The 26958-nt window shown below is 48.0% G+C and overlaps 3 protein-coding genes and 1 pseudogene across 8 annotated transcripts; 3 read left to right on the top strand and 1 right to left on the bottom strand.

Moving 5' to 3' along the window:
* The first annotated feature begins 1324 nt into the window (after positions 1–1324).
* Positions 1325–4273, top strand: LOC117836399 (monooxygenase 2). Its single transcript, XM_034715811.2, has 6 exons — positions 1325–1598; positions 1735–1881; positions 2789–2857; positions 2957–3122; positions 3200–3428; positions 3495–4273. Exons 1-6 carry the CDS (start codon positions 1516–1518, stop codon positions 4034–4036), a joined length of 1236 nt encoding a protein of 411 aa, XP_034571702.1. The 5' UTR covers positions 1325–1515; the 3' UTR covers positions 4037–4273.
* Positions 4274–5436: 1163 nt separating this feature from the next.
* LOC117837793 (monooxygenase 2) lies at positions 5437–9857 on the top strand. The gene is made up of 6 exons (XM_034717556.2): positions 5437–5871; positions 5982–6128; positions 8319–8387; positions 8515–8680; positions 8794–9022; positions 9133–9857. The coding sequence occupies exons 1-6, from the start codon at positions 5768–5770 to the stop codon at positions 9660–9662; spliced, it is 1245 nt and encodes a 414-aa protein (XP_034573447.1). The 5' UTR covers positions 5437–5767; the 3' UTR covers positions 9663–9857.
* Positions 9858–10268: 411 nt separating this feature from the next.
* Positions 10269–26574, top strand: LOC117837795 (monooxygenase 2-like; annotated as a pseudogene).
* On the bottom strand, positions 15749–22387 carry LOC117837791 (SWR1-complex protein 4). 6 transcript variants are annotated; one of them, XR_004636435.2, is made up of 17 exons: positions 22145–22387; positions 21974–22069; positions 21261–21326; positions 21111–21170; positions 20954–21010; positions 20025–20154; positions 19405–19487; positions 19215–19307; positions 19091–19138; positions 18645–18788; positions 17600–17710; positions 17425–17520; positions 17120–17191; positions 16653–16707; positions 16514–16548; positions 16134–16273; positions 15749–16052 (listed from the first exon to the last, which is right to left on the bottom strand). XR_004636435.2 is itself a non-coding variant. In XM_034717554.1 (16 exons), exons 1-16 carry the CDS (start codon positions 22256–22258, stop codon positions 16196–16198), a joined length of 1338 nt encoding a protein of 445 aa, XP_034573445.1. In that variant the 5' UTR covers positions 22259–22387; the 3' UTR covers positions 15749–16195. The 6 variants fall into 6 exon arrangements, 2 of the variants coding, with proteins under 2 accessions (XP_034573445.1, XP_034573446.1); XR_004636436.2 differs by having other exon boundaries at positions 15749–16045; XR_004636437.2 differs by having other exon boundaries at positions 16144–16273.
* Positions 26575–26958: the final 384 nt, after the last annotated feature.

Here is a 26958-nt window from a genome sequence, read left to right as displayed (position 1 = left end):
ACTTCTACTATTTGCACTAAGGCACGCACCCATGCGTCAGTGGTAGTCGCAGTACGTCGCGAGCTCGGGCCAATCGAGCCCGCGGGCCACCAAGCTCAAAGTGGGAAAAGCACAGCTGCAGGCAAGCTTGAAGTAGGACTAGCACACGCGTCGGAGGAGGGCCAGTGCAAGTGAGGTCGGAGTAGAGCCGGCGAGTTGAGGTCGGAGCAAAGACATTGCCATGGCGAGCTCGCCCACCGCCTCATGGCGCTCTTCCTTCGGCAACTCAGCCGTGCAAGCATGGGCGTCGCTGCGGTCATGAGCTCGACCGCCACCATCGAAAAACAGCACAGGCGAGGATGGGATCCCGCTGTTGAGAGCTCAACGAGGAGAAGGCTCGGCTGTCACCACGGGGAAGTACAAGATCCCGTCGTCAAGGGCTCATCAGAGGACCATGGAGGGGGAGGGGATGAGAGGAGGGCGATAGGAAAGAGCGAATAAGAAAAGAGCGATGGGCATCACACGTGGGCCCCACAGTATACATGGTGATTTAAGTTAAGTAATGGTGATTTGGACCTCACGTAAACCGATTAGTAAGTTTGAGAATCGGAATGTGCATTTTGGAAGTTTAGGGACCTAGATGACACACCATTCCAAAGTTCAAGGTCCGCACGTGCATTTTACTCGGATGATAGAAGAAACGATGCATCAATCAAGAGAAGAAAAGTCATCTCTAGGAAACATAGATCGATTGCTGCACTTGGATAGCCCAGCCAGTTAGCTTTGTTGTAGCCCACATGGCAGCGACCAGCCACGCAGAGCTGCGGACCCATCGTTCTCCAAAAGATCGCAATCGAAAAGGAAACTTGACGAAAATGCTGCCTGGTGTGCGAACTTCACTGAGGTCATGTTTAGTTCCCTCAAAACTCCCAACTTTGACACTATGTAAAAAGAAGATTCCTCATCACATCAAACTTGCGGTACATATATGGAGTACTAAATGTTGACGAAATCAAAAACTAATTGCACAATTTTGTTGTACTTTGCGAGACGAATATTTTGAGCCTAATTAGTCAATATTTGGATAATAATTCACAAATACAAACGAAATGCTACAGTGTGCTACAGTGCTATAACAATAATTTTGCTCCTCCTACATTCAGCTTCCCGGAGAAAGCCTATCCATCTTCACGTCTGCGTCAGGAAGATAGCAGCCCTTCCCTGGTCTACGCAACTACACGGACCGCACTACCTGCCGCTCGCCACACCATCAGCAGTGACGTCGGCCGTGACTCTTCAAACTTAGGCTTCACTCCTCAGTGCTCACTTCCTTATAACCAGCTACCGGGAGCTCCTGAGTCTCGTGCAAAGAAAGTGTTCTTGTCTTCTTGATTCGCTCAGCAGTCAGCACTTGGTCATCAGTCACTCGGTCGCGCCATTAATCCGAGCTGGCAAGCTACTAGCACGGCCATTATTCCATTTGCTTGCTAGTTTCCCACTGCCCCTGGAAGAAGAAGCCGCGCCGCCGTCACAAGCATGCAGGGGAAGGACGCCGCCGAGGACGTCGTGATCGTGGGCGCCGGGATGGCCGGCCTCGCGGCGGCTCTCGGATTGCACAGGTATGCAGGTGCCTTCGGCTACTGCCTATAGCTACTTGTCCTGTCCAATTGTCCATATATGCCAACCGATCCAGCTGGTCTCGCTCTGCTGCATACCTGACCTGCTGCACACTCGTAACTTGTTCCCGCGCCGTAGGAAAGGGGTGAGGAGCCTGGTGCTGGAGTCGTCGCCGTCGCTGCGGACGTCGGGGTTCGCGTTCACGACGTGGAAGAACGCCTTCCGGGCGCTCGACGCCCTCGGGGTGGGCGACAAGATCAGGGAGCAGCATATGCAGGCCCAGAGGTACGTTGTTACCCGTCCTAGCCCTTGTTCACCTCAACTCCCAACTTTAACACTATGCAAAAAGAAGATTTTCCATCACATCAAACTTGCAGTACATGCATGGAGTACTAAATTTAGACGAAATTAAAACTAATTGCATAGTTTTGTTGTACTTTGCGAGACGAATCTTTTGAGCCTAACACTAGTAGAGAATTGACTTTCGATGCGCCCCCTTTTGTCCCGGTTTAAAGTTGGTCCGGGATAAAAGGTTTACCAACCGGGACTAAAGCTCTGTCATTGGTGGGGGGGCTCACCAACCGGGACCTTTTATCCCCGTTGCAAAGGCTAGTGTGAAAAAAAGATCCTGAGAGGCATTTTATCCCGGTTTGAAACACCAACCGGGATAAAAGGGTCGAGAGCCTTTTATCTCGGTTTGTAATACCAACCGGGATAAAAGGGGATCATTTATCCCGGTTGGTGTTTCAAACCGGGATAAAAGGGTCCCCAACGAGGTTATTGGAATAGGACTAGATCCCTCGAACCCTTTTATCCCGGTTAGTAATACCAACCGGGATAAAAGGGGGTCATTTATCCCGGTTGGTATTTCAAATCGGGATAAAAGGGTCCCCAACGAGGTCACTGGAACAGGACTAAATCCCTCGAACCCTTTTATCCCGGTTAGTAATACCAACCGGGATAAAAGGGGTCTTTTATCCCGGTCGATGTTACAAACTGGGAGCAGCACCTGCAGGCCCAGAGGTACGTTGTTACCCGTCCTATATATCTCTATATATGCATCTCCAATTTCTATTTCCGACGGGCTTGCCTTGCTGCTGGTTTCTTCGTCTCCGATGTGCCTGCATCGCTGATTGCCTGCTCCGACGCTTGCAACGCTGAGTCCAGTGCTCCCTTGCTGAATGTTCTACAGGTTGCGCGTCATCTCTTCCGCCACCGGAGAGATCGTGCGAGAAGCAGACCTCACGCAGCAGGGGAAACGGTGAGATCACAACTGATCTCTACTGAATCACGCAGCCGTTCTGACAACGTCTATTGGTTTGGTGCATATAACTGACATGAATATTTCTCCCTGGTGCAGAGGACCCCATGAAATCCGTTGCGTCAGGCGCAACGTGCTGCTGCAGGCCTTGGAGGAGGAGCTACCAAAGGGCACCATCCGCTACTCCTCCAAGATTGTCTCGATCGAGGAGGATGGCGACATCAAGATCCTTCAGCTAGCCGATGGCTCAGTTCTGAGAGCAAAGGTAACCCCCATCTCTTTTTTCTGAATCTCGCATACCGGAGATTGAAATGTTCAGCAAGATACCCTCTGCATCCGCAGGTACTGATCGGATGCGACGGGATCAACTCCGTGGTGGCGAAATGGCTCGGCCTCGCGAAGCCGTCCTACTCGGGGCGAGCGGCGGCGAGAGGCTTTGCGCATTACCCGGACGGCCACGGCTTCGAGCCCGAGTTCCTGCAGTTCATCGGCCACGGCTTCCGCTCCGGGATGCTGCCCTGCAACGAGACTGACATCTACTGGTTCTTCACCTGGACTCGATCCGAACACGGTCAGTTATCCATCACGATCAAAATTACAGAACAAAATCGATGCTAACCTTTTAGATTTCATTCAGATAAGGGCGTCGACGAGAGTGCGGCGAAGATGAAGCAGTTCGTGCTGGATAAGCTCCGGGGCTCGAAGGTGCCAGAAGAGGCGCTGGCGGTGATCGACAGGAGCGAGATGAGCGACGTCCTCGCCGCGCCGCTGCGGTTCCGGCCGCCGCTCTCGCTGGTAACCGCGAGCATCAGCAGGGGCAACGTGTGCGTGGCCGGAGACGCGCTGCACCCGATGACGCCGGACCTCGGCCAGGGCGGCTGCTCGGCGCTGGAGGACGGCGTCATCCTGGCCAGATGCCTCGGCGAGGCCCTTGCGGGCAAGGACGCCAAGGGTAGCGGTAGCGCCGAGAACGGGAGAATCGAGGCGGGCCTCCGCGAGTACGCAAGGATCAGGCGGTGGAGGAGCGTCGAGCTCGTCGCGACCGCCTACACGGTCGGCTTCATACAGCAGAGTGACAATGCAATCGTAAGCTTCCTGCGGGACAAGTTCCTGTCTGGAGTGCTCGCAGGGAGGCTTCTGAAAATGGCGGACTATGACTGCGGCACGCTCTCAAACTAGCTCGTCGTCTTCTACTTTTATGCTCGTGCGTCCCCGTGAAACGTGATCTCGAGGTGTTAGGTGTTGTGGTAAACTCATGAATTTATATGTTGGAATTTATATTCCCTTCATTAGAAAATGAATATCCTAGTACCATAAATAAATAAATTGTATCGAAGAAGCTTCTCGGCCTTTTTTTTATTTTTGTATGCATAAATCTCATCTAATATAGTCTCCATTCATCTGGTGTATCCTTAATCCCGTGAGTCGTAGCACGAACGGTTGATTGAATGGACTCAGAGGGTAGAAAAAAAATGCTCTGAACCTAGAAGTTTCCACTCAAGGTTTTCCATGCTCCTCAAAATTTTGGAATGTTTCATTTCATACAAAAACTTCATACCAAATATCACCTTTATCTCGAAAAAAGGTTGAGCTTTTGCTTGACATAAAACTCAGCGAACGGTGGATTGAATGAACCTACTCGATGCCATTTGCAATATACGCTTCATAGACTGAACTCGATGCTCCTCTAATTCTTAAATTTCGTTACAGTTATTAAATTACATAATTGTCCTCTTAGATCCGTGCAGGATTTTTACCAAGAGAAGCACAGTTGCCATTCTCTTTGTGTTTTGCCACGTTATCGACTTGGAGTATCTTCAAAATTAGAGTGTGCTACTAGGGAGAGATGGTGACAACCACGAAACACACGGATCCTAGACTCCTGCTAGTAAATTAGTTATTACTCCTGCAATTTACTAAGGGGATATTTGGATACGAGATGCTAAACTTAACAGTATCACATCGGATGTTCGGATGCTAATTAGGATAACTAAATATGAGCTAATTATAAAACTAATTGTAGAACCCTGTGCTAATTCGCGAGACGAATCTATTAAACCTTATTAATCCATCATTAGCAAATGGTTACTGTAACATCACATTGCCAAATCATGGACTAATTAGGTTTTAGATTTGTCTCGCGAATTACACTCCATCTATGCAATTAATTTTGAAATTAGCCTATGTTTAGTACTTCTAATTAGTATCCAAACATCCTATGTGACGGGTGTTAAACTTTAACACCCTGAAACCAAACAAGCCCTAACACAAGCCGCCCCCGGCTTTTTAAACGTTGGCTAATAAACTCGAGATTCCTTTTTGTTGGCTACTACTCCGGGCGAGAGTATGTTCTTGCTAAAGCAAGCAGGAGAAAGCGACAGTGCACCCACAAATCCACAATAACATGGGTACCAATGGATTATAGTTTTGTTGACACAAGCCGCCCTAGTGACTCACTGACTTCCTAAGCATAGAAGAAGCAAATGATGAGATGCAAAGAGTCCTTCAGGTTCTATCTAGGTGAGGTGCGGACCATGTCGGATACCTTTGGAACAATTTTCAGTTACTATATGCGATCTCCAGGTTGCTGCTGCTGCTGCTGCTTTCTGCATGTGCAGCTTGACCGCTACGGAAACATCGGCCGCCTCGCTGGACCAAATTCCAACTTCTCCTTCCAGAGTCCGGTCATCTCCCCCGTTCCGAGAACCAATGCAACAACCCATGCGCCGGTGCGTCGTCATGCGAAGTTGCCAGTGACCATCCGGCCATGCCAGCCACACTCTAGCATCTTGCTATAAACAGAGGCATCAATGAAGCTCCTGGACCATCAGAACGTAGTTTATCCTCTGAGCTTTTCTTCTTGGCCCTGTCTGCTGCCTCTTCTCGTTCTACTCCCACCAAGCAGGCAACATGCGCCCACAGCCGGCGCAAGCGCAAGCCATGGAGGCCGTCGAGGACATCGTCATCGCCGGCGCCGGGCTCGCCGGCCTCGCGACGGCACTCGGACTACACAGGTAAGCTAGCACATCTGCTTTCCAGACTCCAGTATAGTAGTACAATTCAGCAATTCAGATCGCGGTCGAGTTGACTGACGAACTGGCCGTGTCGTGCTCGTGCCGTGCAGGAAAGGGGTGAGGAGCCTGGTGCTAGAGTCGTCGCCGATGCTGCGCGCGTCGGGGTTCGCGTTCACGACATGGACGAACGCCTTCCGCGCACTCGATAGCCTCGGCGTTGGGGACAAGATCCGGGAGCACCATTTGCTTTACGAGAGGTTAGCACTTTGTTTCCTTGGCCTTGACCCTTTGAGTAGGTGAAGCCAGGCTAGATTAATTTCCATCTTTTTAAAAGATGGAAGAAGCCAGCTCATTAAGGGGCTCCGATGCAACTAGAGAATATAACAAGGACGCACACCACCAACGCACTTCACACTCACACCACACGCGCGTGCGCGTCCATACACATGCTTACGAAAGAGATAGGGAGGCCTAAACCTCCGGTACACGGGAACGTGCAGTACGTGCACGCGCGAGTACCCTAGCGAACTCAAGACTAAACCTGAGCATAACTGGAGAAAACCCCGACGAAGCACCTAGGTCCGGACGGTCTGGGCGAACACCCTTCCAGCAGCCACCCGAGCTACTATGCAACTACCGCAAGCTGGTTAAGCTATGGAACTTTGAAGCCCAGCAAAAGCCCACGTAAAAATCCTGTTCCACCGGGCCCGCGCAAAGACGAGGTGCATCAGTGGAAGGTCCAGCATCGCACGACCCAAGTACATCATAAGTGGCTGGACCAATTACTAGCGGCGTAGCGTAGGTGAAGCCGAAGCACACATAGCAGGACATAGCCCCTAGCAAAAATAGCAGCAGAACACGTGCTGGAGCTCGTTGAGCAACTTTTTTTTTCACAAAAACATATTGTAAATGTCGAACTGTATGTCCAATATTTTTAAATAATAGATTCAACATTTTAGACAGACTAGTTCAACAGTTTTTTAAAAAAATGTTGAAACAGTATATCTAAATGTTGAAATGGTATGTTCTAAATGTTGATTTTAAAAATAAAAATAAAAGTATACTTATTGGATCTTGTTTTGTGGCATTAGGCCTGTGGCTTGAGATTTTCTGACGGGCTGCAACTGTTGCTGTACAGCCCAGCCGTTCGGTTGCGGCCCAAACAGCAACAGCCCAGCAGCTCGCCAAACAACTGTGCTTATTTTTCTCATGCCGCACTCGCACCGCATCTCCCATCTCCCGTCGCCTCCTACCGCCGCCCCGGACTCCGCCTGGCACCGCCGCCCACCCTGCCTCCGCCCGACCCCTCGCCCGCCGCCGCCGCCAGCTCCGCCCCACCCAGCTCCGCCGTCGTCGCCCGCCCACGGAACCACCGCCGCCCATCCCACCTTCGCCCGGTCTTCCCCCGCCGACATCGCCCGCCACGGATCCGCCGCCCTCCACCCTACCGGCATCACCCGCCCACGGATCCGCCGCCGCCCACCGTGCCTTCGCCCGGTCCCTCCCCCACCGCCAACCAGCCCGCCGCCGCCGCCCTCCGCCCCACTGTTGCCGCCCCACCCAGCTCCGCCGTTGTTGTTCACCCGATCCGCCGCCGCCCACCCGCCTCCGGCCGGCCCCTCCCCCGCCGCCAGCCAGCCCGCGGATGCTGCCCTCCGCCCCGTTGTTGTCGCTCGCCCGCCCACGTTGCTGCCGGCGCAAGGGCAGGAACTCACACCTGGATCCACTGGTGCCAGTGGCTCCCCGGCATTGCTGATCAGCTACTGTAGCAGCTGAATGGCTGGCTCATAAGCTGCAGCAACAGCCAGCTCAAGCGAACAAGCCAATTAATTCTAACTAACACGCGTGTTGAGAAACGGATTTGAAAATAGATTAACAGTTTAAGAGAAAATTGAATTTGAAGTTTGAATCTCAAACTAGATTCCCTTCCAACCACACCAACCAGCGATCAACACCTGTCATCCACCAGTCCACCGGCTGGTTCCCTGTGGCACGCTCGCACGCGCTTCCTACCTCCACATTTAATCTCAACCATCGTACGAATCTTAAACATTGGAAGTTAGATAAAAAAAAATACTACTGGAAGTTATATAGGTTCCCGAGATCATTAACAGGTTCCCCGAGATCATTAACGATATTGGCCCAAGATTAGACAATGGAGATTTTACACCCATTTTTTATATCTAGCCCATTAACCATATTGGCCCAAGAAACTTTCCATTAACAACTGTCTCTTGGGCCGGTTTAGTTGTAGCCCAATATGCTACTGTGGGAATTGTGCTGATTTCCAACCCATAAGCCTCTCATGATATGCAAGCCCACTTACTCTGCCGGCCCATTAACCAGCCCAGAACTCCAAAATCATAATACTTTTGGAAATCAATCAATTGAGTCTTGCTAGACCAGAAGAAATCAATTTTATCGTGACTCGTTTTACTTTTTCACAGGATGATTACCTTCTCTGCTGCCACTGGCGAACCTGCTGCGAAAGTAAGCCTCAAGATGCAGGCGAAAAGGTACCGAAACTCTGAAACCATGCTTAAATACAATCCGTTTCCTTTTTCAGAGAACTCCAATCAGTCTCGGCATGATCTGACGAGCAAACATCTGAACACCCCTTGTCAATTTCTTTTGTCAAATCAGCGGGCCACACGAAATCCGGTGCGTGAAGCGGGACTTCCTGCTGCAGACGCTCGAGAACGAGCTGCCCAAGGGCACCATCCGGTACTCGTCCAAGATCGTCGCCATCGAGGAAGACGGCAACGCCACGGTCCTGCACTTGGCTGACGGTTCCATCATAAAGACCAAGGTGAGATACCGACCCGCCGACGTCATGATCGTGCACTCAATCAGCTTCTCTTCTTCCTTACAATGAACATGCTGACACGATCGATCGATTCTACTGTTGCTGCTCGCTAAAAGGTTCTGATCGGGTGCGACGGCGTGAACTCCGTGGTGGCGAAATGGCTGGGCCTTCCGAAGCCGATCCTCTCGGGGCGCTCCGCCACCAGGGGCCTCGCCGAGTACCCGGCCGGCCACTGCTTCGGCCCCGAGATCCTGCAGTTCATCGGCCAGGGCTTCCGCTCCGGCGTCCTGCCCTGCTCCGACACCTCCGTCTACTGGAACTACACCTGGTACCCTTCCCCCGCCGGTACGCATCACTCTCCTCTTCAACATTGCCTATCTGACTGACATGTGTCGAGTTGCAACGACTCGTGCACGTTCGTCGGCTGATCGATCCGTCCGGCTTCACGCGTGCAGACGGGGACGCCGAGGAGAGCGTGGCCAAGATGCGGAGCCACGTGCTGGGCAAGCTGCGGGCGGCCAAGATCCCGGCAGCGGCGCTGGACGCGATCGAGCGGAGCGAGATGAGCGACGTGGTGTCGTCGCCGCTGCGGTTCCGGTCGCCGCTCGCGCTCCTCCGCGGCAGCATCAGCCGGGGCGGCGTGTGCGTGGCGGGGGACGCGCTCCACCCGATGACGCCCGAGCTCGGGCAGGGCGGGTGCGCCGCGCTCGAGGACGGCGTCGTCCTGGCCCGGTGCCTGGGCGAGGCCTTCGCGGCGGCCGGGAGCGGCGGCGGCGGCCACGATGGGGTCATCAGGGCGGCACTTGAAAAGTACGCGGAGGCCAGGCGGTGGCGGAGCATCCAGCTCATCACGGCGGCCTACGTCGTCGGCTTCATCCAGCAGAGCAACAACGTCGTCGTCAAGTTCCTCAGGGACACCTTCCTGTCGCCGTTGCTGGCCAAGACTCTAGTCGCCATGGCTGACTACGACTGTGGAACGCTATAATTCTGCTGCTCCTAGCTAAACAAGGGAACCGCCGCCATTTTTTTCCCCTCAAAGGACGACAAAAGCTTTGCCACAAGTTTCGCTACAAGAAGAAAGCAAACAAATAAAATGTTGGACGCAGCCATTAGAGTACCAAGCAAGCACTGAATTTTTATGTGATATCAACCAAATCATGAGCAGATTATTATGTGAATATCTAAACCATGTCCGGGCATTTTATTTGCCCCCACACCTGAATTTTGCCATCTCTTTTCTTCCTACTTAGCAAGGATGGAGGAAAGGAAACAAAGTTTGAGTGTTAAATGGCCATTAACATCAAAATTTCTAGTTAGTCATTTTATACCGAACACATTAGAGTCATGGTGATTTTTTTATGTGTAATGTCTATGCTGATTTGGTGTAACTATAAATTCGGGCTTGGAGCTATCTCAAAAATATTTGAATTTTGCAACACCATTAATCTGGGCGCTAGCTAAACACTTGTTTTTTTTTCCTACAAGGAAGTTGCAAGTACCCCTACGTGAAACACACACACACACACCGTACGATCGAGAGCGCGCGCGTCAACCGCCACGATCCAAGGGCTCCGTCGTGATTACTGGGGCGGGCAGTGAGGCTCCTCCCTCGATCGGAGGACCCTCGCTCATCGTCGGTCTGTAATCCCATGTGCTCCAGGCACTCAAGTCTCGTGAGCTCACGTGACGCTCCCGCCTGCCCTCTCCGACTAGCAGCAGCTGATCCTTCTTTTTCTTCCCTAATCATTGTTTGACTAGTTTCTCGGACCCTAGACGGTATCCGCTCGTCCTGTATCCAGCCACCCTCTAGCATCTTGTTATAAACAGAGGCATCAATGAAGCTCCTGGACCATCAGAACGTAGTTTATCCTCTGAGCTTTTCTTCTTGGCCCTGTCTGCTGCCTCTTCTCGTTCTACTCCCACCAAGCAGGCAACATGCGCCCACAGCCGGCGCAAGCGCAAGCCATGGAGGCCGTCGAGGACATCGTCATCGCCGGCGCCGGGCTCGCCGGCCTCGCGACGGCACGCGGACTACACAGGTAAGCTAGCACATCTGCTTTCCAGACTCCAGTATAGTAGTACAATTCAGCAATTCAGATCGCGGTCGAGTTGACTGACGAACTGGCCGTGTCGTGCTCGTGCCGTGCAGGAAAGGGGTGAGGAGCCTGGTGCTGGAGTCGTCGCTGATGCTGCGCGCGTCGGGGTTCGCGTTCACGACATGGACGAACGCCTTCCGGGCACTCGATACCCTCGGCGTTGGGGACAAGATCCAGCATCGCACGACCCAAGTACATCATAAGTAGCTGGACCAGTTACTAGCAGCGTAGCGTAGGTGAAGCCGAAGCACGCATAACAGGACATAGCCGGACATGCCTAGGCAAAATAGCAGCAGAACACGTGCTGGAGCTCGTTGAGCAACTTTTTTTTTCACAAAAACATATTGTAAATGTCGAACAGTATGTCCAACACTTTTAAATAATAGATTCAACATTTTAGACAGATTAGTTCTGCAGTCATTTTAAATAATAGATGCAACATTTCCACTGCTACAGCACCTTCTACCTCGCTCTGCAGCGTGTTATCGTCCGGCACTGGGAAACCTCTCACTTCAGTGGTGCCGATGCCGATGCCCGGTGACACCATCTCCTTGCTAGACTCCACTTCATCCATACCTGTGCGCTTGCCATCCTCTGTTTTATCTCCACTGTCTGATACAGATAACTCTTGGACCAGGGCTTCTATGATTTTAGGAACCATATCGTCTTCCTCGCACAACGCCGGTGCTGCTGATATGGAGTCACGAAGTCCTTTGGGGGCAACGCCGCCTCCATGGTAATATACTCGTTGTCCTCCTCTTTTCTGTGCACTATTATCCAACACAAATGACTCGTGGCCTGATTCTTGGAAACGAAATTCACCTTCTGGCATCGTATCCTCATCGTCGCTCGATGCCGGCGCCGGCTCTTCCAACAGACGACATTCCCTTGACAGAGGCAACGACGCGTAGCTCTCATCTTCCTCCATCTCCATGATGGCGCCGTCCTCTGTCTCGCTCCAGTAGTCGAACACAGTGGCCTCGCCGCCGGGCGCTTCTGACGCATCCAGGAACTCATCGTCTTCGACGTCCCAGGTGTGGTAAAGCGGGGTCCGGGGAGGCGGCAGCAGGGCGCCCATGAGGCGTTCGGTGGCGAACACGCTGGCGAGGTAGGTGGCGAAGGTGAGGGACAGTGCGAGGCCGGCGACGGAGAGGACGAGCAGGGGCGGGGCTACGACGGGCGCGGCCGTGGACGTGACGCCGGCGATGGCGGCCTTCCGTGACAGGTCCCATCCCCAGCGGAGCAGAGCGCTAAAGTGAAAGGGGTTGGACGATGACGGGAGGAATGGGTCGAGGACTGCCAGGCAGCGGTGCTGGTGGAGGGAAACGACGGGCAGAGACCGAACGGGGATGGATTTCACTGGCGACTGAAACACGGCTCGTCTTGGTTCTTGTGGATGGGGAAAAGAAAAGGACGGCGGCGGTGGCTTGCTACTTATGGATGGGTGGAGGCGGTTGTGACGAGCTTGAGCGCGACACTTAGGGAGCTCCGGTGGCGAGGCAGCAGCTGCGTGGCGGTCAAGCGAAGCAAAGCGGTGGCGCCGTCGGCAAGCAAGCAGACGGACTGCTGGAGCAACGGCAGTAACAGGCAACTTCAAAGAACACACAACCACCCCCCTTTTCAACGAAATTCGTCCAAACCAAGCTTCAACACGCCATGAGTCTATAACCAAAGTTGAAGCTGGTATAAACAGCTCTAAGTTATAGATATCACTTTTGTTCCAATGATCAAAGGATTTGGAGATCAAAAACTCTGAACCTGGGCGAAAACTCGAGCTTTCTCTGAACCTGCTCGTCAGTTAACATCCCATGTTGAAACAGTGCCGTTTTCAATCTTTGAGCTCCAATTTAATTATTCAAACCAACATTTTCTTGTCCAAGAGATACTGTCGATTGTTGATTATGTATTATAGATCCCATTTTGCATGATAACAACCAACTTCTACGTATAGAATCTCCCAAAATTTATGAGCCAACTTGATCATTTCTCACTGTTCTTGGAACTGAAACAGCCACTGCCATTCAGTTTCGTCAGGTGATTAATAGTTCATGGCTCAATCTTTGAATTCAAATTCAACTATTTAAACTCGGCTTAACTTGCCCAACAACTTCTGTAACTTGTTAACCATATAACAGAGGTTCCATTTTGCATGTTAAGGTCCAACTTGTAGATACAAATTCTTCCAGAAATTCGAGCCAAAATCTGCCATATTCCATTCAGTTTCGTCAGTTATGCGTGACAGTGCACATTTCAACCTTAGTTTCCAATTGAAATACTTAAACCATTATTCCTTGTCCAAAAGCTACTTCCAAATGCAAATCACTTATTAGGGATTCCATTTTGCAGCTTAGAGCCCAACGATTATATACCAAATCTTCCAAAAATTCAAGCCCAAGTTTTTACTACACCTTACTGTTCTTCGAACTGAATGGCCTTTGCCATTCAGTTTCGTCAGGCACGTTGATAGTGAAACATTCACACTTTGAGCTTTGAGAAAAATTTGAATTCCTATTTTTCCCTGTCCAATAACTGTTTAAAATTGTTCTATGAACATCCAAGAATAATTAGGCTACAAAAAGATCCAATTTATTAATATGAAATCTCTCCGAATTCAAGCCCAAAGTTGGTCATTCCTTACTGTTTTTCAGACTCAATTGCTTTTGCCATTCAGTTCGACAGTTAAGTCTGAACTGTGTGCACTTCCAATCTTTGAACTTCCAAATAAAATTGAAATTCTTCTTTTCCCTGTCCATCAACATAATCAAAAGGTTTATGCACATCATAGTTCCCTTGAGATCCAAATTTTTTCAGAGGGTAAAAGAAAAATTCTCCACAACTGAATTCCAAAGTGGCATACTCCACACTAGTTTCAGATTTAACTCGCTGAAAACAGTCCAACTTGCAAACTTTGAGTCTTGTTTAAAATTTGAAAATTTTGACTTCTCTTAACAACAACTCCTCCAAATTACACTCTAATAGCCCAAGTCCAATTGTGGTCCAAAACATCACACGGTCTAGATGAAAAACCTTTCAGAAATAAATTTTTAAGCTGGATGACTGTCACTGTTTTTAAACTGAAAAATTTCAGATATGCAACAGTAACTTTAATTCACCAATTTGATCTCTGAATTTTGATGCTTCTGACTGGAATATTATCTCCAATTTGCTTCGCTTAAGTTCCAAATATAGGCTCAGCTTCACATATTTGTCGCATTTCTTCAGTTTGGAATCTCAAATTTGCATTTTTGGTCACATTTTTGACCTAAAGTTGACTTTGGCCATAACACCTTCTTAGCATCAAAATTTTATCATTAACTCCTTAATAGCCATTCTTGAGCTTTTTAACACCTGGTTGTTAAAGTGTGTGTCCACTTCTCCTTCTGCAGCGTGGCCGCCAACCGCCTCAACGAGGTCTACCCCTAGATGCTGCAGGTGTCACAGGGTGAGGCCGTAGCCATCAACTCCGTGCTCCAGCTCCACCGCCTCATCACCGACCCGTCCACGTCTATCGACAACGCACGGGCGCCCATCGACATCGTCCTCGATTGCGTGTCGTCCATGCGCCCCAGGGTGTTCACGGTTCATGGAGGTGCTCTTCTACTACTATGCGGTGTTCGAGTCTCTAGATGCGGCGAGCGGCAAGCGACGCCGTGGCCGAGGCGTACCTGGAGCGGGAGATCTGCGACATCGTGTGTGGCAAAGGCGTGGAGCGCAGGGAGTAGCACAAGCCACTGCGGCGGTGGCGGGACAGGCTGGGGCGCGCTGGGCTGGCCGGCGTGGCACTGGGGGGCCAACGCGATGTGGTAGGCGAGGATGTTGGTGGGGCTCTTCTCTAGGGAGGGCCACTGCATGGAGGAGGCCGACGGGTGCGTGACGCTGGGGATGGCACGGGTGGCCGCTCTTCTCGACGTCCGCGTGGCGGGCGGAGGATAACAATTACAGTGACAGCAACGCGAACGGCAGTAGTGGCAGCGAGGAGAGCAATATCAGCTGCACCAGCTAGCTAGGACATGGCAACTACTGTAAATTTGTAAGAAATAGTGCGGACGAGCCCGTGCGGCGTGGAGCAAAGGAGGGAGAAGGGTGGAGGGGCCACAGGACCAAAATCGTCTTTTCACAGGATATTTAACGGTTGCCTGATGGAAAATCCAACAGAGTAATCATATAAGGAACGAAAGTTGAACTCGGTATCAAATAGGGAGGCCAATAAAAGAACTAGTATTTTTTTTGTCAAATAGAGAATTGTCTCGTTGTTTTATTCATGTGATATTTGTGCAATGGAATAACATGTATACGGATCTGCTTTGCCCACAGAATATTTCGGGAGTTTATAGTGTGTTGACTGTAGAACCGTGCAATATTGTCTCTATGGCACAATAACATATCAAGATTTTTTTCTTCTAGGACGTAGGTGCATGCATTTTCGATTAGAGGGAAAACAAGAAAAAATTCTTACATCAAGAGACTCGTGGCATATCAGTATCCAAGGTTTAGTTTTCTCTTGACCATTTTTTCTGTAGTTCCTCAGGTTCCCACAGGCGACACGTTGAGTGTGATTGCCTGCATATGAAGTATTCTAGGCTTGTTGGGAGCTTGTTAGGCGTCTCCGTGTCTGAATGCGATTTTGTCCGTATAAAGTCGTCTAGCAGTGGGCAGTTCAGTAGCATATATGAAGCTGGTGGCATATTTCCTCTACTATGAACAAGTTAGATTTCATGAAATTATTGTCATTTCGTCCGAACCGAAGCAGACACGCTCGTTGCTAGCAAGGCCTCAGATCACAATCCAGGAGCTGGCGGCTTGCAGCCAGGCATGTGATTGCGAGGGATCAAACGACAGAGACAGGGGATGCGGTGGACGTCGAGGTTAACATCAGCTTCAGCGTCTAACCGATGGCTGCTGTTTATTGAGCAGGAGCAAAAACGAAATGACAGGTTTATGGGCCCCATATATGTGAGTCTTGCCAAACTAGAGCTTACGCTAACAGCACCGATGCCAAGATCAACTCAGAAATCAGTTGAACATGTATGATTTTGATCTCAGTTACCTCTACATACATGGCATACATTACAAATACAAAACCGAACCGAACATCACAACGACCATGTATCATCTGGTTCCAGGTCCGCCCAGATGATGCGCATTACAGACAGGGCAAGCACATCTATCTTGAAGTGACCAAATCAGATTCCTGCAAGACAGACCATCGGAACTGACTTCCACCAAAGCAGGAAGTGCGCTGTTTTGTTCTAGTTCATCTCTAGATGTAAGCCTGAAAGCTATGCATGATTCAAAAATATTGCAAAATTCAATCTTCAGCGCTGAAATGGGAATTAAATAACAGAAAAAACTGAGTTTACATGTCATTACTGCATTGTTTGACTAAAGAAATGTTTCTGCCCACGCTAATTGAACAGCATTATCAGTCAGATCCCTTCAACTTCCTAGGCCTCTTGGACTGGGTTGGCGACGGAGGCGCGTCTATAAATCTTCCAGTGGTCTGGTAAAATATATATTTTTTGAATTAAACAAAATATATTTTGAGATGGATGTAAGATGAATCAAACTTATATGGTTATATGTAGCAGATGATACTAGATTTCCACTAAATCGCCTATTCGTCTGTAATCTAAAAGTAGAAATTGTAGAAACAGTAAGGATGCATCAATTAAAGACATGCATATACCAAAAAAAACAAAGCAAAATTCAATAGCAGTAATAAAGGAAAGAAACAACAAACCTTCCGTTTGTGATCCCGTTTGCCTGCTCTTTCACCTGAGGTCACATGAAGCAGGATCATGTGAAATATTAATAAAGAAGCACAAGCTCTCATATTGAAGAAGAGCAAAGTAAAACCAAAGTGTCTGCTTTTTAACTACCTGAAAACCCAACTGTATCAGGGATGAAGGTCCGATCAATATCTCTATTAGAACGCTGCAGATAAATACAAATAATTGCTAAGTAGAAAGCAAAAAAGACATTGATACTTGAAAGGGCACTGGCTATCGAACGTAACTATTACAGCGGGGGTCGGGGGATTCACTTTGCACTAGACATTCTTTCCTTCTTTTTTTAGATGGTTGCACCGGATATTTGAATTTGAAGTGCCATGAGTTAGTATACGTTATCAACATTTCGCACGCTCCTGTTAAGACTTCACTAAGCTCTTCGTATCATAGCTTCTATTAAGGAACTAGTTACAGCCATCTAACTCTGCAACAGATTGCAGCAAGAGGAAGCCTATTTGCATTCCAACATACATAATCCCCGTGGTTTATGACTTCACATTATCGCCACAGATCGACGCCCAAAAAAAGAGGAAAAAAGTGGGTGATTCATATGTCACCTTAGGTGTGCTTGGTGCCTCCGTGAAGGAACTTTCTCGGTTAGCTGAAACTTCTGCCTCTTTATTTTGCAGCTATTAACATAAAATACAAAAAGAGAACAGTTAGCTAAAGAGAACGTTCTTAACACAAATAAATATTTTTAACAGGCGCTTCAGTTTTCTTCTCTTTTTTACTGTGTAATTCAACAGGCCCTTCCAGAAGGACGATCATAAATTGAGAGTCAACAATTTTGCAACCAAAATAGATTAAAAGCAGATGCAAATTGCTAATTACTAAATAACCTAACAGTCTTAAAAATAAGTACCTGCTTCTGTAAGTTAAGCAATGTGAGTATCTCATTTCGCAATTCAAGATGTTCTACACAAACTGCTTTTGTTGGAACTTTTGGCTTCAAATTCACCTACAGAAAAAGACAGTTGCTCAAATACATTTTATGTTGTACACGACTTAATCAGGTTTGCATAAAGTATAGGACAAACCCCTAGATCTTGTAGTGTCTGATCAACCCTTTTGATAACTCTAAGTCCAGCTGAAGCACTTGCTGCTTGGACCATTTGGTCAAGCGCATGGGTTCTCAAATACACTCGAAGCTGAAAATGAAAGCATACAAGTCAAATGCATCTAAAAAATTTATAAAAATAGACGTATCAATCTTTGTATGGTTCATTAGACACTGCAGTTAATACAATCATATGACCAGTGGTCACTAGTGGCATGTTTATACTAGGTCTGTTTCTGCTGTGTGTAACACTAAGAGCAGCCATCTTCAACAGAATGGATGAAACTCACTGTAATATTCATTTTAAAAGATAAATAGGATATATTTATGTAATATTTCACATTTGAAAGGAAACATAGACCGCTAAGTCTATGAGAATGCAAGTGGAATGGTTAAGAACTGCACTGCTCAACACTACTAGAACAATAATACAGTTCTAGCATGCAAATGCATTCGTTTTCTACCTGATTATCATGAGCATACTGTGCCATAGAGCCATGGAATGCAGGAAAAACGAATTTACAAATATGGCAGGTTAAAATATATCTAATATGTGCCTTTCAACACGACAGCAGAACTTTTAACGGAAACATGAATAAATGCCACTGTGAAGTAGGCAATTTCAAAAATGCCAGTGTGAACTGTGAAGTATGCATTTTTCAAAAATGCCACTGGTTGTGAGGTTGATATCTGAGCCCCCACATGGCACTTATCCGAATTCACTGTTTTGATGGGATAATATATTCATGCAACCTCACTACCTTAAGTGCCCTGAGAGAATACTATCATAAAAAATCAAGGTGATACCTCAGATCTAGAATGCAGGAACTAACATTGAAAATGCATAAACTGAATCTGGAATGTATGCTGATCTATTATCCTTCAGAAGTTACTGAATGGTGGTCGCACAGATGCATCAACTATGATGAGCTGAATTTAGGAGTGGTGTCACTTAGAGGAGCACAACAAAATGAAATGACAACTAATCAACTCTAAGACTTAATCTGAAATAGTTCCAGAATTACTGTTCGTAGTGAATTAGGTATGGAGCTGTTCGCAGCTGTATTTGGATGTGTTAACGGTGGATGAGTGCCGCTCAAGGGAGATACACCATCAACAGGAACCATAGCATTATCAGAGCTCGAAGGCATTCCAGCTTCATCCACATTCTACAAAGTAGAAAACAATTAGGTATCAAGCAGAGAGCCCCATTTATCTCTTGAAATTAACAACGATTGAAATAAAAGTATTGTGCCTGCACATCGGCATAAACCTGAAATGCCCAAATGGAAAAAGTGCTATTTAATTGAACAACCAATGAAAATCTTGATGATCTGCCATTTAGTTGCTTCACAAAAACAAATAGAAATACTTTTGTCCCAAAAATACCATACGGATTACCATTAGAAGCTTATTGTTTAAGATTACTTTTTTTATAGGACATATAGAATTGCATGCATTGACCACTCACTTTGCTAGCAGCACGAGATTCCATAATGCGTTTTGCTTCTGCCAAAGTCTGAAAAAGTAACACATGGCAGTCAGATACACAACAATGGCAAATGATAGACTGCAAAAGTCGACTACTTTCTCACCTCAGCATCCTTTCGTTCTTGCTGTTTAGTTTGGGAGAGAAGTGCTGATAATGCACGCTTCCTTTCAGTCTCATGAGCAGCATCATAGCTATCCTGAGAACAAATGCAATAAACATATATGTCAGTACAGAACAAATTTATCACAACAATGAGGTAGTTAATTTTAGGTGGGGAAGAAATTAAGCACTACCTTCACAAGGGGATTCCCAGAAACATCATCAAATGACCGAGCCCTATGAATTAGAAGAGACCGAGAAACTGCAAAAAAAAAGACTACAAAGATAAATGAAGGGGTGAAATACAACTAGAATCTGCACATATGCTTATCATTAGCAATTGATTTAATAGGTGAATAATAAGCCATGAGGCCACCAAACATCTGGTAGCATTAAATAATACAAAGAAAGGCATGTACTATCAAGTGTGGAACAGAACAAATGCAGTGGCATGCTTATAAATTTTGGTCATTGATTTAACAGAAGGAAAAATGAAGTTATAAGAGGGTGGTTTAGAAGATAAATGATACAAGATGGTGTGCAAAAATCTTCCTCACGTGATTAAAAAGTTACTGAACATGAGTACTCCGATGACTAAATCTTCCTCACTTGTACATTGAATGACAGATAGAATAACGAAAACTACATCACCAATGTTGGCTCCTGAGCACATAAATGCATATATAATTGCTTTCAACATAAATCAGGACAAACAGCCTTCGGTCTAATGCGTATATAAACATAGAAGGCTAAAAATGGGAATATTTCACAGAGCAGATTGCATCTGACTACTGAGATATCAAGATTAAATTACCAGAATAATAACGGCTCTTCAGATCTTCCACACTGCGAGTAGTTGGAAACCTATCTGCTATTACTATGAAACGAAGGTCAAACCGTTCACATAATTCAAATAGCTGATCAGTTTCCTCCCTGCTCCAAGCCTGAAATAAGCACACCAAATGCATATTTTAGAACTTCAGAACGAGCAGAACAGAACAGCATTCTGAAAATTCAACACTCTAACAATCAATAGGTTTATGAACATCCAAAATGACCACTAACCCAAATCAGACATTCAGTCCGTTAGATCTATTCTAGAAATTCTTTTTTTAAGTAGACAAATTGCTGAACAATAACATATACAGCAAGGTGAAAATATGTCTGAAAATTTCAAAAAATCCAACATAATGGTTAATGGTTAAACCGAGAGGCCTTCAGCAAAGAGGTTCTACCACTGCAAAACTTCTTTTCTGTTTTTAAGTTTTGGTATTAAATGGTATGCATGTTTAAATACATGGCCATGATGTTCCAAAATCAGAATATGAAAACATTTATTTACGAATTCAAATATCCTAAAAGATTTTCACAAGGAAGGGTGTTACCCCTACAAGATCAACAGGGGTAGGGCCACTCCTAAATATGAAATACAAGTTAACAAATAGCATAATGTGCTAACAAAGACAAATGTAGTAGCTTGGTAAAATCAGCATTATGGTTACATCAAACATAAAATTTAGAATATCAGTATGTAAAAGTTGTTGATATGGGAAAGAGGGCTACAATAATTCAGTGCTAGTATACTGTAGCTCTGGAACACATAACATTAACATTTGCAAAAGGCTAGATTGGCACTTTCCTGGATTTTAACTCTGGATAGCACAAGAAAAAGTAAAAAATAACAGTCTCACAGAAACAAATTGGATGCTAAATTTCCAAACTTTTGTAGTAACTAGTACCTACAGGATCAATTAAATACTTCTCGTACTCCTCATCCGTGTATTTGAGAACATCCACTTTCTGCAAAAAGAAATGATAAATAAAAAACAGAATAAGCCCCAGAGCTTGAAAAGGGATGGCTTGTTGCTCAATGGTGTACCTAACATCATATAGGTGTTACCTTGTTGTATTTTGCAAACTGATAGTCACCAGTTGGTGGGACACCATTAACAACTCTAACCTGAAAAATCAAATTGATTGAAGTACAGCTATTATATAATTCATGTTATTTTTCAATCTATAATATATTAGTAGAGCATGAGATGCAGACCCAGTGATAGAGTTGAAGGTTGTCACTTCGCGCAGAGGACGTGAAAGGTAACCACTGCCATGCTACCTGCATAGGATGTTAAAATGGCCTTGTCAGATCACCTACAACAGTACCCTAGCTCCAGTAGTGTCAAAGAAACAGATAAGACTAGTCATCTTCTGCATTCTATGAGAGATCCACTGCAAATTGAACTACTTTGCTAGGGGATAACAAATGTAACATTTCACAAGTATGTGGTAAAACTAATGAAAAAAATCTTCACCAAACACACCGTGAATGAATAGGCAAGCTCAACTCTAACTGCAGTTCTTGCTGATTACAAGCTATGATATTTAGTTGTAGTCAACGCTTCATTCAAAGAAAAAACAGATTACATATTAACATGTGCTAAAATATTTAGTTCACAGCACAAAACAACATGACAAACAGTACTCTTCTCTTTTTTCTTACACGCAAATAGTATTCGTTTGATGCTATGCACATGAGGAAATTTAATCTGCTAAAGTAAAGCTAGTTCTATCGGCAATTCAAACAGTATCCGTACATGAGCTGTTCAGCATTTCAATTTCCTAAGTCCAATCACATAAGCAATGTGCTCTTCATGCCAATTTTCGAAATGTGTGTAGTTTTAGAATAGCTAAACGGTCAGCACAGTTCAGAAGTTACTCAATTTAAAATTTCCAACAGGCATGAGAAGAATTGTGTTAGCTCACCTTCTCCTTCTCCGCAGCAGGTCGCCTCTTCAAGTGTGATGCTTCGATGGTCGGCATGAGCGGGGCCATTCCTACCCCTCCTGTGAGCGCATAGACCTAGATCACCGAGAGTCGTCAGCACAGCAGGCACGCAGCAGCGACTACGAAGCGGAGGGTGGAGAAAAGCGGTACCTCGCGCGAGACGCCATCGGGCTTGCGCTGCGGCTCCTTGGGCGGCCGCGACTTCTTCTCCTGGGAGGTCGAGAAGGGGGTCTTCGGGAGCCCGAGGATGTCCTTCGCGTCCATGTTTACGGCCTCACGAGCAGGGCGTCGGTGGAGGAAGTTAGGGTTAGGGTTTTGGTCACCCCTACTGCGACATTGGAGGGGTAGGGATGGCAACGGGGCGGGGCGGGGCGCGGCCGGCGCGCGCGGCCCAGGGGGCGGCGGACGTGCGGCGCGGGGAGGGTGCGGCGGACGGGCGGAGAGGGAGGGGGCGGTGCGGGGAGGGGGCGGCGGACGGGCGGAGAGGGAGGGGGCGGGGGCGGACGGGCCGCGGGCGGAGAGAGGAACCGAGGGAGAGGGAGGGGGCGGCGCGGGGAGAGAGGGAGGGGGCGGCTCTCAGGGGCGAGGGGCGTGGGCGGCCGGCGCAGGCGGCGAGGGGCTCGGGCGGCCGGCGGGGCGCGGCGAGGGCGGCCGGCGTGGGGCGCTCGCGGCGAGGACGGCCGGCGGGGGGCGCCGGCGGCGCTCGCGGCGAGGGGGCGGCGCAGGAGCCTGGAGACGGATTTGGGGTGCGGCGCAGGGAGACGGATCGAGTGGGTGTAATTTGTTTTTTTACACCCAAACAGTGGCTTCGTAAAATTGACGGTCAAAACATTGCCTTCGCAGAATTGACACAATAATTGATTTTCTTGGCATTTTGCATTATTTATTTATTTTACCTTTTCTTTTCCATTTGACATATCAGTACAATGACCAAAATTGCAGAAACGCTCGGTTGGGACTAAATCCGTTGTTTTCTTTGTTGCGCCCATCTCGCGACGAGGTGCCACCGCATGCCCGCCTGGCGAGATCGCGCCACCGCGAGGGAGCCTGGCGAGGTCGCGCCGCCGCCCGCCCGCCGTTCCAATCGCCAGGACGACGACGACGCCAATCGCCAAGACGCACCTCCACATCTGCGCCCGCCGCCGATCGCATCCGCCGGACTGCCGCTAGCTATCAACTTCGTCTCTCTGCAAGTAGTGATTCCTTCTCCTGTTAGAAAGGAATTTGCATGGATTCATGGCGCGTGTGAGTTTGTGTTAATGTATTTCTAATGAGCTAGTCGTTGAGCTCTAGTGCCAGCTCTATGTAAGATCTACCAAATTCTCTTTCCAGTGGAGAATGGAAGCGTTCCCTAATAATGAATATATTCGGAAGATTGAAGTTTATTCTGAGTTGATGTGTTGTTTTTGTGAGATACCAATTTTCTTTGGTACTCTACCTGAGTACCTGATGAGTGACATTTGCTAAGCTACCTTCCGATCTGCTCCTGAAGAAGAGAACTACTGAAACAACAGACTGGGCTAGCTAGCTCCTTGCCTCCTTCAATCCAATGGCTTCAAGATCACTGTATCAATATTCACCTTTATTGTTTTTTCATCAGCTTGCCTTCTGCCAACAATCCTTCAAGGGCATTCTTCACTAGACTTGCAGAACCCTCTAAGCCTTTCCTTTGATGACTTCTCTGTGTCGAGCTCAAACTCCTCATTAATGGCAAATTACCTCACAGCCAACCTAAATTCATCCATTAATGGGTACATAGTGCCAAGATCCATTTTTGGGTGGTCATATGTAATTACTACCTCGTCTGCTATGGCATCACTAATAGGAATGGCAGCACCTTCGGTATTATCATCTCCCTGCTCACGCATTGTACAACCATTTGGTTCAACCACCTTTCTCCTCTCATCCTCATCCCTCAAGCTCAAGATCACATATAGCTGATCCTCACTCATTGGTTCAATTCTTCCTTCCTCATCATGTGTCTCTATTATCTTTAAGTTATCCCGATCGACTTGTGGGATAGGCGAAGAAGCCTCCGCCAACAACAATGGAGCATCGGTATTGCTCCCCGTTGGATCAGATTCCATTCCGCCGGCCTGGATCGTCTCAGTTTGATCCCTAAAACAATGATAGTAATAACATAATCACAATTACTATATTCACAATGATAGTAGTAACATAATCACAATGATAGTAGCAAAAGCAAGAAGCAACAGATGATTTGGTTATTGGTGGAGGCGCTGAGTTAATTGAAAAATATGAGAATGTTCATGTTCCTAAATTGCACGAGACACTGGTGCTAAATTCTGTTCCTCCAACTAGCAAAGTCAGTACCTCAGCCAACCATCTCTCAGCTGCTTTACAACCTTTTATAACTTATTTTATATGGTACGGTGTGCAGGTGTGCATGGATTCATGCAATGTGTTTTCCAAAAAGTCCGTCTTCCCCAATTCAACAGTAGTGCAAAAATCAAGGAGAAACAAAAGATACGGTCAATCCTAACCACTCTGATACTTCATACAAATATCCTGCTACCAAGCCTAAGATAAGTGCGCAAATTCCACCTTCATATCCTCCCAACATGGCGTCGCCGCAATTTATGCTTCCAGTACATGGGAGACCAATGCCTGTTGCTTTTCAGCAGAAGCAACCTCAAGTTCCAGTTCCCGTTGAGTTCAGGGGGCCAGGTTTTCGATCAACACATGCAGCGGAATTGGCAGTTGGGAGTTTGATCATTCGCACAACGGCAGTTTGATCAAAATTGACCGGTTAGATCGATCGGTCCTCATGCACAGGGGTTCGTGCTAATTGGAGGAACAAAACGTGCACCTTCTTGCCGTAGAGGAGACCGCGGATGCGGACGGTGAGCGATAGTCCGGCGGATGCATCTGGCGGCGGGTGCAGATGGCGGAGGCGCGTCTTGGCGGCCGGCGGCACGTCGTCTTCAGGCGGGCATGCGGCGGCGCGACCTCGCCAGGCTACCTCACGGCGGCACGTCGTGTTCAGGCGGGCGTGCGACGACGCCTCGTCGCGAGACGGGCGGGCGGCGGCGCCTCATCGCGAGATGAGCGCAACGAAGAAAACAACCGATTCAGTCCCAACCGAGCGTTTCAGGTATCAAAAGAGTATTTTGGTCATTGTACTAATCTGTCAAATGAAAAAGAAAACGTAAAATGAATAAATAATGTAAAATGTCAAGAAAATCAAGATGTTCACGATGAGGATGTTAATTTTGCGAAGGCAATCTTTGGGGTGTCAATTTTACGAAGCCACCTGTTTTTGTGGTCAAAAATACTATTTTTGGTGTCAAAAATACAAATATCCCATGGAGTGGGGAGTCGTATTGTTGCTGCTCGCTAAAAGGTTCTGATCGGGTGCGACGGCGTGAGCTCCGTGGTGGCGAAATGGCTGGGCCTTCCGAAGCCGATCCTCTCGGGGCGCTCCGCCACCAGGGGCCTCGCCGAGTACCCGGGCGGCCACTGCTTCGGCCCCGAGATCCTGCAGTTCATCGGCCAGGGCTTCCGCTCCGGCGTCCTGCCCTGCTCCGACACCTCCGTCTACTGGAACTACACCTGGTACCCTTCCCCCGCCGGTACGCATCACTCTCCTGTTCAACATTGCCTATCTGACTGACATGTGTCGAGTTGCAACGACTCGTGCACGTTCGTCGGCTGATCGATCCGTCCGGCTTCACGCGTGCAGACGGGGACGCCGAGGAGAGCGTGGCCAAGATGCGGAACCACGTGCTGGGCAAGCTGCGGGCGGCCAAGATCCCGGCGGCGGCGCTGGACGCGATCGAGCGGAGCGAGATGAGCGGCGTGGTGTCGTCGCCGCTGCGGTTCCGGTCGCCGCTCGCGCTCCTCCGCGGCAGCATCAGCCGGGGCGGCGTGTGCGTGGCGGGGGACGCGCTCCACCCGATGACGCCCGAGCTCGGGCAGGGCGGGTGCGCCGCGCTCGAGGACGGCGTCGTCCTGGCCCGGTGCCTGGGCGAGGCCTTCGCGGCGGCCACGATGGGGTCATCAGGGCGGCACTTGAAAAGTACGCGGAGGCGAGGCGGTGGCGGAGCATCCAGCTCATCACGGCGGCCTACGTCGTCGGCTTCATCCAGCAGAGCAACAACGTCGTCGTCAAGTTCCTCAGGGACACCTTCCTGTCGCCGTTGCTGGCCAAGACGCTAGTCGCCATGGCTGACTACGACTGTGGAACGCTATAATTCCGCTGCTCCTAGCTAAACAAGGGAAAAAGTGTGGCAACAATCACAGGCCCGCCGCCATTTTTCCCCCCTCAAAGGACGACAAAAGCTTTGCCACAAGTTTCGCTACAAGAAGAAAGCAAACAAATAAAATGTTGGACGCAGCCATTAGAGTACCAAACAAGCACTGAATTTTTATGTGATATCAACCAAATCATGAGCAGATTATTATGTGAATATCTAAACCATGTCCGGGCATTTTATTTGCCCCCACACCTGAATTTTGCCATCTCTTTTCTTCCTACTTAGCAAGGATGGAAGAAAGGAAACAAAGTTTGAGTGTTAAAATGGCCATTAACATCAAAATTTCTAGTTAGTCATTTTATACCGAACACATTAGAGTCATGGTGATTTTTTATGTGTAATTTCTATGTTGATTTGGTGTAACTAAAAATTCGGGCGTGGAGCTATCTCAAAAATATTTGAATTTTGCAACACCATTAATCACTTGGTTTTTTTCCCTACAAGGAAGTTGCAAGTAGTACCCCTACGTGAAACACACGCGCGCGCGCGCGCGCGCGCGCACACACACACACACCGTACGATGTACTGGTACGTACAACATGCATGGCACAGATGCACATGGCAAGTCGATGCATTTTTTTTAGAGGAAGTTTGATGTCAACAGTTGACTTGTGACCGAAAGGAGTTTGATCACACTTGGAGTTGAGTTTTCGTGGTGCAGAACTGCAGATGGGCGGAGCAACAGAA

This window comes from Setaria viridis, chromosome 9 (genome assembly GCF_005286985.2).
Source record: "Setaria viridis chromosome 9, Setaria_viridis_v4.0, whole genome shotgun sequence".
NCBI lineage: Eukaryota > Viridiplantae > Streptophyta > Magnoliopsida > Poales > Poaceae > Setaria > Setaria viridis.
This window is presented reverse-complemented; position numbering and strand designations above follow the sequence as displayed.